Below are 13,486 nucleotides of genomic sequence, written 5' to 3'. Positions count from 1 at the left end.
ATTCCCATTATTTTTAAGACTTTCTCGTAAATTGGCAAGTTATGAGCTACTTTTAGCCTTAAAATGTTTTGTGAATACGGGCCCAGAGCAAAATGTGGGATCGTGTTCTCTCAGGCAGTCAGATTAAGGCGGTTTATTCAAACCAGGAACCGTCTGTGTCGAAGGGAAACGTGTTTGACTGGAACAACATCAAATATGAGATTAAAGGAAATGTGCTAGTGGTGAAAGATAACTGATTCTGATCAGGTGCCATCCACACGGTTGTGTCAATCTCTATAATCTGTTCATCTGTTTTAATGATTTACAAAACTGTGAGGGCTAAAAAGTAATAGTTCATCATGATAGTAACAAGTAAAAGTTATCTGCATTACAACTGCAGTGTCTGTTCATGATTTTGAAAGAGTTTTGTGTGTGTGTGTGTGTGTAGACAATTTCCATCACAACCAACAATTTGCAACTAAAAAATTTAGTTGTAATCAACTGTATTTGTGTGCCGTGGTGACAACACTGTCAATGAAGAGCTTGAATGTTTTATATTGAAGAAATTAAGTAAACTTGAGAACGTCCACCGGAAACGAGAGCTGTATTGTGGCTGAGCGGCAGGTAAATATCTGTAGTGCCTCCTGCTGCACTGAAGTGTAATAACAAGCTCACCGAACAACATCAGCCAATAATACTACTGAAGACCTGAACCCTGTAATGGTTGTCATCTCTTGTGGTTGGAGACTGCTTTAATTCCACTGTATGAGACGCGATTGATGTGTTTGGGGAAACTTGGTAAAGTTTAGAAATGTACAGGTGCGTATAGTTAAGTGCGTAGATGATTATATTATATATCCTGTTGCATTGGTTAAACAAACCATTTCATATGTCATACTTTCAGAAAATACATCTCAAACATGATGGTTTATTTGAGTTTGAGCAAATGCTGGACGGCTTCACTTTCTATCCACTAGAGGGCGAGATTGAACCTCATATTCATCACAAGAGTCGTTCTGTCAGGTAAAATTGATGATCAATATTTACCTCATTTTACCCTTAATGAAGGATGTGAAGACAAATTATTATTATTCAGACCAGGGCTATTACTAATACAATAAAAAATATTCCAGAGGTGGATAAACAGCATGTTGATGCCATGAGGTGCCATGTTGAACTTCCAGTGACCAGTATGAGAGAGTGAGAGCACCGAATTTAACACACCTGCTCCCCATTCACACCTGAGACACTAATGAGTCACATGACACCGGGGAGAGAAAATGGCTAATTGGGCCCAATTTGGACATTTTCACTTAGGGGTGTACTCACTTTTGTGGCCAGCGGTTTAGACATTAATGGCTGTGTGTTGAGTTATTTTGAGGGGACAGCAAATTTACACTGTTATACAAGCTGTACACTCACTACTTTACATTGTAGCAAAGTGTCATTTCTTCAGTGTTGTCACATGAAAAGATATAATAAAATATTTACAAAAGTGTGAGGGGTGTACTCACTTCTGTGAGATACTGTATTTACATGTAGGCTATTTTACGTGTCTGTTAAAAATATTTTCTCACCATAATCAACAAATTTGATTTTATGTATGTATGGATATATTTATCTACATTTTTTATTTCATGCCATCTGACTTAATGAAGAAGACGTCATAGCTATGAAAGGTCCTTCAATACCAAATTATATTGGTCTATAATTATTTTATTAAATCGGTGAACACTTGTTTGTTAATAAAATGTATTCATATAGAATTTTTTTTGACAATAGAAAATATTTAGCAATAATATTCTAATTAGGGTTTGTGTTTTATTAATTTAATCCCACAAAGAAAACACTGAACACACGTAGATTGTATTGTTGTTTTTATGAACTTATTAGACTTTTTAAAATGTATTATTTATTTATTTTTAATCATTTGTAAATGTTTTTTTAAGCCTGTCACTGTTAAGTTACATATTATAATTCTTTTATCTCAGTGTTGGTTTTTCTTATCAGAAATTTTAAATATATCTAACCATTTATCTTGGCAAATGTCAATCAGTTTAGTTATTTTACATTTGCTGTAGTCAACAAAAGAACTGTTCAGAGGTTAAATGTGTATGTTTAATAATTGAGACATTAATGTGCACTGACTTTATTAAAGAAATCTTCTCTGACAGTAGAATTATAATAATCATGTCTGTGGTGAGCGGCTGCATTTTGACACCTGTGTTTGTGGCAGGTGACCTTTCAGATGCATGTGCAAGAAAACGGGCGAGAGGTTCGGGGTGTGTGGCCCGTCCCTGCAGCTTTGACCTTTCAGTGTGGAGGAGCTTCTGCTCAGGTACGGCTCACGGTCACAGTTCACCTTTATCACAGCAGAGCAGCACGTCAGGAGCAATACTGTACACCTGTAACCACTGTATCACCACTTACCCGACAGCCCTCCTAACCGAAACATGAACCTCTTTCACATAATCTGTCCAGATGTGTTTATTATGTGTGTTATATGTAGTTTGTCATATACTGCATTTCACCTAAATCTTTTTCTCCACCAGAAGCAAAGATATTAACACAAGCGCTAATATATAATTTGATAATTTTATTGCAGGATGTTTTATGCATCTTCAATGAACACAAAATTCACACTGATGAAACAATAATGTGAGATTAGCAGTATCTTCCTTCAGTTTTATTATGTGAAACAATCATCTCTTTAGTGCGAATAAATCACTTTAGAGTGAATAAATGCTAAATAAATAAAATATGTTACAAATATGTCAGAAAATTCAATTAATATATCACAAACAAATATATTAAATAAATACATTTGTTGTTCCTTAACCCTTTTTTTAAATCAGGGTTTGATTCATCCTGTAACTGGATTCGTTATGTACAATGATTCAAATTTAATTAATCATAATTCACTAAATGTAAATTTTGATCATTAACTCAGTGCATGTATTTTGTCCTTCATATTTTTATTTTCTCCATCAGCTCTTTTTGGCATAAGGTGCTTCATTTTGATCTGTACTTGACACTTCATATCCGTATCATCTTTTATGCAGTTCATTTAGTAAATCGTGTAGTGTTTAATATAGTGTTAGATCTTAAAGTGTACTTTGGGTCGGTTTTTAAAGGAAGTCTCTTCTGCTCACCAAGGCTGCATTTATTTGATCAAAAATACAGTAAAAACTGTAATATTGTGAAATATTATTACTATTTCAAACAGCTGGTTTCTATTGTAATATATTTTAAAATCAAATTTATTTCTGTGATCAAATCTGAATTTTCAGCATCATTACTCCAGTCTTCAGTGTCACATGATCTTCAGAAATCATTCTATTATGCTGATTTGCTGCTCAAGAAATATTTGTATTATTATCAATGTTGAAAACAGTTGTGCTGCTTCATTTTTTTGTGGAAACTGTGATTCTTTTTTATTTTTCAGGATTCATTGATGAATAGAAAGTTCAAAAGATCAGTTCCTGTATTTGACATTTTTTGCAACATTATAAATGTGTTTAATGTTGTTTTTGATCAATTTAGTGCATCCTTGCTGAGTAAAAGTATTAATTTCTTTCAAAAAAAGAAAAAAAGAAACATAAATTCAGTCAAGTGCGTCCAAATATTTGTCTTGTATTGTAAATATGTAAATGATGTAAGTTCTTGTTTATTTTTCTTGTTCATGTTTGCTACACCATTGTGTCGGTGGTTGTTAACGGGCTGGTCGGACAAAGCGTGTCCAGATGTTGAATGGACGGAGGTCTGTTGGGTGTTTTGGAGCAGAGAAGGACACTTGAGTCGGCTTCACACTTCGTGGTTCTGCTGTGCCACAGAGCTTCAGCCGTCCCGGGCCGAATCGCCAGCCCACCGTCAGACAGCACCTCTGTCTTCACCACAGGCAGCTGGGACGGATTCAGTTTCATTAGCTCGTCCAGAGAGCACTTCTGCCTTTCTTTAGCACCGCTTCCTCGTTCCACTGCATCTCTGTGGTATTTCCCATCCTCCTCTTCCTCGTCTTCTTCCGTCTCAGAGCAGTTTTCATCTCCTGTGTCTTTTGTTTGTCCTAGAATGTCTCCGGCGACGTTTGTGATTCCTGCCGGGTCTTTCTTGATGGATAGATCGAGCGGTCCTTCGTTGGAGCGGGCCGTGTGCTCCAGCGCCTGTTGAATGTGCAACAGCTCCGACCGGATCTTTCCCAGGTGTGCCCACAGGTGGCACTGCTCTGGCAGAGATGCTGCACGCTGCTCTGTGTTCTGGTACTCCTGCAGTAATGTGCTGAAGTCCTGCAGGAGCACAGCTGCCGGGTCCACGTCTCTCTCCATTCCTCTCTGTCTCGCCTCCAGCTGCTCAGACATATGCGGCGGGGACGAGACGTCACTGCGGGGGCTGTGAAAACACCGTTTAATTGTATCTAAATACCATTCATCAACTCCATCCTGAGCGTGCAGTACATAGAGAGAACACTCAAGCAAGACATACCAGATAAAATGCCTCTGGTGTATATATTTATATATAGATGCAATATATCTGGTATGTCTGTCTCTGGAAATCATAAAATACTCCATATAATCTTATTTTCTCTCATAAAAAGCTGTAGTAACAGTTTTTAAAGCAATAAGCACAAGAGGTCATGCTTTACGGTGCTTTTCAACACTGGTAATTGGTGTTCTTAGGCTAAACGTGAAGCAGGGTGCATAAGACTGGTTTAACTAAAATCACTGAAACACAAATGGTTTGTTGCGTTTTAAAATGGCAGAAACAATATGTCAAAATAAAAGCCAAAAATATACACACATTAATTCAGCATACACATTAAATATTATTTTTTAATTTTAAAATGAATTTTAATTTTCAGTAGACTTTAATTTTAATAGAACATATTATATATGTATATATGTGTATATATATACTACCATTCAAAAAGTTTGGGATCAGAATGATTTTTAATGTTTTTTAAAGGAGTCTCTTATGCTCATCAAGGCTGCATTTATTTGATCAAAAATACAGGAAAAAATTTAATATTGAGAAATATCATTATGATATAACATAACGTTTTTCTATTTTAATATAAATTAAAATCAAATTTATTTCTGTGATCAAAGCTGAATTTTCAGCATCGTTACTCCAGTGTATCACATGATCCTTCAGAAATCATTCTAATATGCTGATTTATTATCAGCCCTAGAAACTGCTGCTTAATATTTTTTTGGAAGCTGTGATACTTTTTTTCAGGATTCTTTGATGAATAAAAAGTTAAAAAGAAGAGCGTTTATTTAAAATAGAAATCTTATATAACAATATACACTACCGTTCAAAAGTTTGGGGTCCGTACATTTTTATTCTTTCTTTTTTTAAAGAAATTAAAACTTTTATTCAGCAAGGATGTGTTAAATTGTTAAGAAGTGATAGCAAAGATTTATATTGTTAGAAAAGATTTATATTTTGAATAAATGCTGTTCTTTGTAACTTTTTATTCATCAAAGAATAAAAAAAAGTATTGCAGTTTCCAAAACAATATTTGGCAGCACAACGGTTGCCAGCATTGATAATTCTGATAATAAATCAGCATATTAGAATGATTTTTTAAGGATCATGTGACACTTTATACTGGAGTAATGGCTGATGGAAATTCAACTTTGCATCACAGAAATAAATTATATTTTAAAGGATATTAAAATATAAACCCTTATTTTATATTGTAATAACATTTTGCAAGATAACTGTTTTTTCTGTATTTTTGATCAAATAAATGCAGCCTTGATGAGCATAAGAGACTTCTTTAAAAAAACATTACAAGTCTTACTGATCCCAAACTTTTGAACGGTAGTGTATATATATAATTTATTAATAATAACATTTGGAATAAACCATTCTTACCTATATTATATGCTTTAAATAAAAATTTATAATTTATAAATAAAAATATAGTAATGCACAATTCATGTAAAATTTTAACATTATAAATAATAATATATATTTATAAATAATTAAAAGAATTATAAAAAATGACATGCAAAATTATTAAAATATTAAAAAAAAAATGTATAATGTATAGGGTTTATTCTGAGTATTAGGCCTCTTTATAAATACATTATTATTAGTAGTAATATTAATACAAATATTAAAATTGTTATTAATACAAATATTTTATACTTATTTATTATTTGTTTATTTAACATATAAGTTAATTTATTACACAACAGGTTTTAAAGCAAGTCCTATCATCTTACCTGTTGTGTATTGGCAGCCTGCTGGACATCAGGGAGGTGATGGACATAGATTTGTGAGCATTTTTCAGAGAGTCAAGGGCAAACTCAAGAGCTGGTTTCTTCTCTCCTGGTGCACCATGGGAGTCCAAGGACGCCGTTGTCCTCTTCAGACTTTGCTCTCTGATGGAGGCGTCCTGTGGCCTGGTGCTCTTCACTTCCCTCGATAGTATCCTCTGCCTTACGCCGTGGCTAGGTTCTGGGGAGGAACAGGAGGGCGACGGCCAGGCCGCGGGTGAGGATGTGGGCCGGAGGGCCGGGACCTTCCACAGGTTGAGTTTGGGAGGGTACGAAGGGGGCGGCAGGCTTGCGGTTGGCGGTTTGATGAGCTTTCCTGTCTCGGAGGACGTCGAGGAAGGCGTCACTCCGAAAGTGTGCTCGCACAGGAAAGGGTAATACAGGTGAGGAGGAAGTAAAGGATGCTCTGAGTGTCTTTGTGCATGGGTTGATGCCAGGAACGGCAGTTGTGCGCTTGTGTTCGCTGTACCTGCAGGTAAACTAAGTGCTGGGTTTAGATACGAAAGGAGTCCGGGAGCCAACGGATATCCAACGCCAAGCAAAGACAGATTGAAACCCGGTGTTTCAGGGCATTCGATTTGACCTGTTGACGCCGGTGGAGGATAACAGGGCAGAGAAGACGCCACCGGATCCGATTTGGGCTTTGCTCCAGACGTCTGGTTGCTTAAGATGCGCCATTGCTCCGAAAGCAATGCCGCCGGTCCAGACAGACACGTTTTGGACAATCTATAGTGTCTCAGTTTTGACTCTACCTCAACCGAACGTGCTCGCAAAAGTTGCTCCTCAAGCGAGAACATGTCGGCCATCACAAGTTCAGCTTCTTGCTTTGATCGTTTGCTTCCTCTTGAACACGTTTCCGCAGATTCGGGTCTCATCACCGTCGATGCATTGGTCTCCACAACCTCTTCGTCTTTCTCCGCTTCTCTTTCAGATTCTCCTTTCTCACCCTCCTCCAGACTTGCCACCGAATGCGAGAGCTCGTCTGACATCGCGACCCGCTCTGAGTGACCCTTAGTCGGGCTACGTGAGCGAACGCCTCCCTGCTGGAGCCGGAGCTGCTCTTTTTTATACGGCCAGTCGGACTCAATGAGCAGCGACAGGGAGTTCTTGCACAGGCTGTACTTCATGTGGTTGTACAGGTGTGATTTCTCCATGCAGGTGAACGGACACTGGAAGCATTTGTAGTTGTAGGGTTTGCCCCACGGCCGTGGAATGTAGTGTGGCTTTTTGGGCTTGCGTTCCTTGTGTTTACAGCCCACCTTACAGTCTTCCTTCGACATGGTGCAATATGAAAACGGTCCCAAAACGTGTTTTTCTCAAAGCTGGATTTCTGAGGAGCTTGTGTGTTTATGGTTATGTGTGTGTTTGAGGACAGGTTTGCATTGAGTGTGTGTTTGTAAGATGAATTGTGTGTGTAAACATGTAAACTTGTGTTTGGTCAGGAGTGGGATCATGTGGGAGCGCAGCCATCAGATTTCAGCTGTTGAGAAAATCAAGAAAATATATGATTACATCTTTGATTCAAAAATATTATTACTTGAATAATTTAAAAATATTTTAAATTATACTTAATAATCTAGAATGTTATTAAAGAAATATTATTGTAATAATAGTCTTTAATAATTCAGAATATTATTAAACAAAAAATATTATTTTAACAATTTTATAATATTAAATGTTTTTTTATAATTCACATCATTATTTAAAAAATGTATTACTTTAATAATATTTTACATTTTTGTATTGAATAATTTAGACTATTATTACAGGTAAACATATGATTTTAATCATTTAATAATATTTTGCATTTTGAAAAAAAAAAAGAAAGAAAAAAGTCCATAGTGCTGCTTCTAGTATAAAAGGTTAAAAAGCCTCACATTTGGACATTTATATTGTTATCGTTTTAAATGTAAAATATTATTAATCAACAATTTATTAAATGATTGAATTTAATGATTTACAATATTATTACAGGTAAACAAAATATTATTTTAATAATTTAGTAATATTTTAAATTACATTTCATAATTCAAAGTATTATTAAAGACAACAGCAGTAAAATGATTGAATGATTTTTTTTTTTGCAATATTTATTTTAATAGTCGGAATCAGATATAAAACATTGTCATGTAAAGTAAACCTGAAACACACACACATCTGAAATCTGAACTAAATCTGAAATGTTTGCAACTCATTTTACTTTTGTAATGTGAAACTGGACCTTCAGTGAGAATAAATGTGGGACAGGACTTAATTTTATTAATTAGAAATTCATTAGGTAGTGAAAAGTGTCTCTGTATGACAGGTGGTTGAAAATTAAGATATCGTCCAGAAAAGTCATTTCAGTACATTTTAATAAAAGATTGCAAATATGCACTGATGAATCGTTCATAATAAGAGCAGGAGCGTGTCGTAAGAAGTACATAGAGTCAGTTTTGATTTCACATAGCAAAGAGAAGAGATGATGAGAGATGATTTGGTTTTCTCAGAAGTGCTGAAAGTCCTCTATCTGCCACCCTTCATTACGTTCAGTGTTGCAGCGGCGAGGTTTGTGTGTGTGTGTGTTTCTGGAGGCGGCTGCACCTGTGCGCGGCTCTCATGCTCACTGTAGTATTTACAGCAGGACCCTGAAGGTCAGCTGTAGGCACATCCTGACAAAGGGCAGAGGGACGCGAGGCTGCCCGCGTGTATGTGTGTTAATGAGAGATTGGCATCACGCCCGCGGGGCATCGTTAGCAGAGGAATGTGGGTCAAGGCAGATTGACTGCTCTTTTACCCGCTCTATCAGTCCGTCCACGACCGTCATCTGTCTCTCTCATACATTACACCGTATCTCGTCATTCCTGTGGAGTTTTTTGATCTTCTACAACCTCTGTGTTTCACACTTTCTTTGTCTTCTACAGTCAAAGTAGGAATTCCTTTTATCCTACATTTGAATGAATCAAATAAGAGTAAAACGTAATTCTTTGAGTTTTTATTTTTTTCTAAATGTGAAAGCATAACTGTATTTTAGAGATTTACTTTATATAATATAATGTTTTACTATTAAGTCGAGTGTTGTTTTTTCATTTATAGCACTTTTACAATTCATGTTTTTTAATGCCATTTTAATGCAAAACTATTACATAAAAGCATGCTTTAAGGCCTCTAATGAACAAGTTAAAAACTCTGTAAGATGAACAGAATTGTTTTTAATATAAATCTAAGGTTGCTCTTTATTTTAAGGCATCCTTGTTACAGTGTAATTATACATTTAAGTGCTGAATAATATTAATTTACTACATGTACTTACTATACGGTTAGGGTAAAGATTTGGGTTTGGCTTAGGGTTACTTGCATGTAATTATGCATAATTCGTTGTTATTATAATAGTAAGTACATGTAACTTGTAACAAGGACACCTTAAAATAAAGTGTAACCAAATCTAATTGTACTAATTCGATTTTATTTATTATATTTAAATTTTATAATAGTTTTTTATAGAGCAACAAAAATAATAATCTTTAATTAAAAATAATCTTTAATAATTAAAAAATAATCTTTTTTTGTTACTCTGACAGATATTTATTTAATTGACAGATGTTTCTTAATGAAAAAGAATTGATATTTTACAGTAAATAAATATACATAAAATGTATTTTTAAAGACATCGAAAAACATTTAACATTTTTATTTGTTTAAAATATAAGTTTCTAAATATTTTAACAGTTAACAATCAGAAGTCTATTAAAACCTTAACTTGAACAAAAATTATATAAAATTATATAATTATTAAAATGATATAAAATAGAATTTTATTAAATTTATTTTACTTTTCCCTCTTAAACTTCTGTTTTAATGGAAAAGAGTATAAACAAAACATTTCATTTTTACAGAAAGGACCAACTAAACTGCTGAGCAATTTGATGTAATTTAACTAATATTTTTTTTGTTATTAATAAATGCATTAAGAATAGGACACAGTGAAAGTAATTAAATTATGGCATAATTAAAAGAGACCCACAAGAGACTAAGATATCACTCAAATGCCTCTCTGTTATGATAAAAATACTCTTTATTCTTGATTATTTATTATTTGCTCCTGGCATTTTGCTTCGGGTGGAAAGAGAGAGCAGTAAAAGAGAAGAAAATGAAGAAATGAAATAGATTACAGGCAGGAAATGAAGGGGAGGATGAAATGTCCCGCTGTGAGGCATGAGTTTTGGTGCTCGTATCTCGGGGTGTTGAGACAATGAGAGCCCCGAGTCATTTTGGTTTAAAGAAGACGAGTGGCGATGAATTTCACCAAACTTTCATCTATTACAGCACTCAAAGAAAGAATGAAATCACATCTGCAACGATCTGCTGCAATCTGTCTGTCTGCAAATCCTGCCAGTGTTTTAACAGTGTGTTTTTGCATCATTTACAGGAACATTGTATATATGTGTGTGTGTGTGTGTCTGTGTGTGTGTGTGTGTTTCGGTCATATTGCGGTTACGTCCCCCTCCTCGACCCGTTCTCTGGTTTTAACTGGACATCAAACGCTGCTGTTAGCGTTAATCAATACAATTATTTTAGAGTTGTTCTCACTGCGGGACATTCTTTGTGGTCTGTCAGTTTTAAGGCCCTCTGGGTCTGAACCCAGAGGATGCTGGTCAATGACACTCGTATGAACACTCTGATCGCTGTGTGTTAAATATGTATTGTCTCGCTTCAATAGGGACGCTTGCTAAAAGCTTCGACATACTGTGACAAATCCAAGAACTGATAACACACATAAACACAGGGCAACAAGAACGAACAAAACTGATGATTGATTGAAAAGCAAATGGTCTGTCTAAGATATATTGGCATGTAATGCATTTTAAAGTTTTAGATGAAATTAGATCATTGTTGTTGGGAATTTTTGTGTATGTGTTGTCATTTTGTGTAGACTGTGTGTGTGTGTGTGTGTGTGTGTGGCTCGTACCTCCACAGTAGTTCAGCAGAATGAGTTGGATCGTGACACATTAAGTTTTCTCAATTTGACTCTTGATGAAGGATCTAGAAAATAAACAATATCAAAAATATATATTATATTTGATTTAAAAAAATTAGTCGACATTTAATGTTAAAAAACAATGTCTAACTTGAAAATGTCACTCTGTCTAATTGAGTTAAAAAAAATATTTTTTAATAAAATATTGTTAACTATTAATTTTAATATATTTAATAATAAATAAATAATTTATAATAAATGAATATAATATAATTAATTAATTAAATTAATTAAAACGGCATTATTTTAGAAATTCTGTTAGATTTTTATTATTTATATATTTATTAGCAATATAACAAAGCTTATTTTGTATTTTTTTGTCTTAATTTATAGCATCCTTTCAAAGTGTCTGGATCAGGATGTCACACTTTAAATATTTGTATATAAATACAATATATATATATACAAATACATATATAAATATTTGTAAAGGTAGATTTGTTTTAAAAAGTTTTTTTGCATAGATGCATACTTTCCTATAAAAAGCTGTTATTGCCTATAGAAAAAGATACAGTTCATTGAGCCCAAGTTAACCTTTCATGACGGGACACAATATGGGGTAAGTTGTCACATTGGAACCTACCATTCAACAGCCCATGATACATTTTTATAGCAAAATTTAAACAGAAAAACAAGTACAACATGCAAAACAATCAATAAAACAGCAGAAAAAGATAACAAATTGTACTTAAATTGATGTAATTTCAGCTTTTGAATCCCACGTGTCAACTTGCCCCAACATAAATCTGACAATGTGGCCCGAACGTTTTATTAAAATAAAAAAGAAAAGAAAAAAAAATTCTCAATAATACAGTTTTGCTTCAAATTGACTTTTGTAATTTTACTTTGTATTTCAAGTGTAGTTTACTCAAACTTTTTAATCAAAACCTTGGATATTATAAACTATATATCTCATTTGACACATTTAGTAGCATGCAATGCATTATCCATCATATGGATTATATCACATAACATGTCACATTTGTTACATAATATCAATATAAACAGCTTCTTTTAAATGAAGTTAATCGAGACATTTTCATTTGATTGTCAGCAGTTCATATTCTGATGCACACCGCTGTTTTTGAGACGTGCAGGCACAGAATGATTTCAGTTATGCATAACAATCACACAAACTATACATAAAGTGGTTAATCTGCTCTAAACTCTTACGTCATAATAACTTTTATCCGCAGATAACGGCTTGACTTACCTGCTGTGTGTCTGTGTCATGTTCTGTTCCAGAGGCGGCCGCTGATGTGCGTTCGAGTGTTTTATGAGGGGAGAGCGATGCATGCGCACACACACACTCATACACACACACACACACTCTCATACACACATGGATGAACAAGAGAGAGAGAGGCAGATATATATATTCTCTAGGAGGGATGCCTTGGGGCAGTACAATCAGGCACAGGCCCCTCCTGCCTCCCCTGCTATTGGCACAAGCTCAAGTGGGTCCAAATTAGGAAACTGGCCCGGTACAGTCCATTAAGGAGAAGTCGAGAAACTTCAGTCTCGCCGTACTGGGACAGTTTGCTTAATTGGGCCGGAGTGCAATTTAAAGTCGCTGATGGAAACTTAAGCAGCCTTATCACAGCACTTTATGGACTTGTTTCTGAGTTTACTTTCAGTTTAGTGTGCTTTACTGCCAATAGCAAGGACCTGTACATTCGTATTGCCAAAGCAGTATGAATACTGTGGTGCAAAGAAGTTTAAAATAAAATAAAATAAAATAAAATAAAATAAAATAAAATAAAATAATTTAATTTAATTTTTGTGTAAAGCAGTGCAAAAAAGTTTAGGTAACAATTAAAATAAAACTATTTGAATTAAATTTAATTAGTTAACTTTTAATATTAATGTGAAAGTTTACTCAGAAATAAAATAAATCCTGCCCAAGGCAGTGCAAAAAAAGTGTTAACATTTAACACATAATTTGGTCATTAATGTGATTAGTTCATTCATAAATAAAATAAAATAAATTAAATATTCCCCAAAGCAGTGCATAATTAAATAATTAAATGAAATTAAATATTGCCTGAAGCAGTGCAGAAAATGTTTAACCATTCAAATAAAACTGTATTTGAATTAAAATAAAATAAATAAAATTAGTTGCTTCAAAATGAAATAAGATTAAATTCATATATATTTAATTAAAATATATTATTAATAATGATGATTTATGAATAATAATGATCAG

At 34.2% G+C, this 13,486-nt stretch overlaps 1 protein-coding gene across 1 annotated transcript; it reads right to left on the bottom strand.

Annotated features, from left to right (window-relative positions):
• Positions 1-3,585: 3,585 nt before the first annotated feature.
• On the bottom strand, positions 3,586-12,537 carry LOC107556651 (proline-rich protein 35-like). The gene is made up of 4 exons (XM_016239790.1): positions 12,494-12,537; positions 11,212-11,285; positions 6,210-7,743; positions 3,586-4,365 (listed from the first exon to the last, which is right to left on the bottom strand). The coding sequence occupies exons 3-4, from the start codon at positions 7,541-7,543 to the stop codon at positions 3,669-3,671; spliced, it is 2,031 nt and encodes a 676-aa protein (XP_016095276.1). The 5' UTR covers positions 7,544-7,743; positions 11,212-11,285; positions 12,494-12,537; the 3' UTR covers positions 3,586-3,668.
• Positions 12,538-13,486: the final 949 nt, after the last annotated feature.

The sequence above is a fragment of the Sinocyclocheilus grahami genome, unplaced genomic scaffold, assembly GCF_001515645.1.
Source record: "Sinocyclocheilus grahami isolate Dianchi unplaced genomic scaffold, SAMN03320097.WGS_v1.1 scaffold575.1, whole genome shotgun sequence".
Classification (NCBI taxonomy): domain Eukaryota; kingdom Metazoa; phylum Chordata; class Actinopteri; order Cypriniformes; family Cyprinidae; genus Sinocyclocheilus; species Sinocyclocheilus grahami.
Note: the sequence above shows the minus strand (reverse complement) of the source record. Positions and strands in the feature narration are given on the sequence as shown.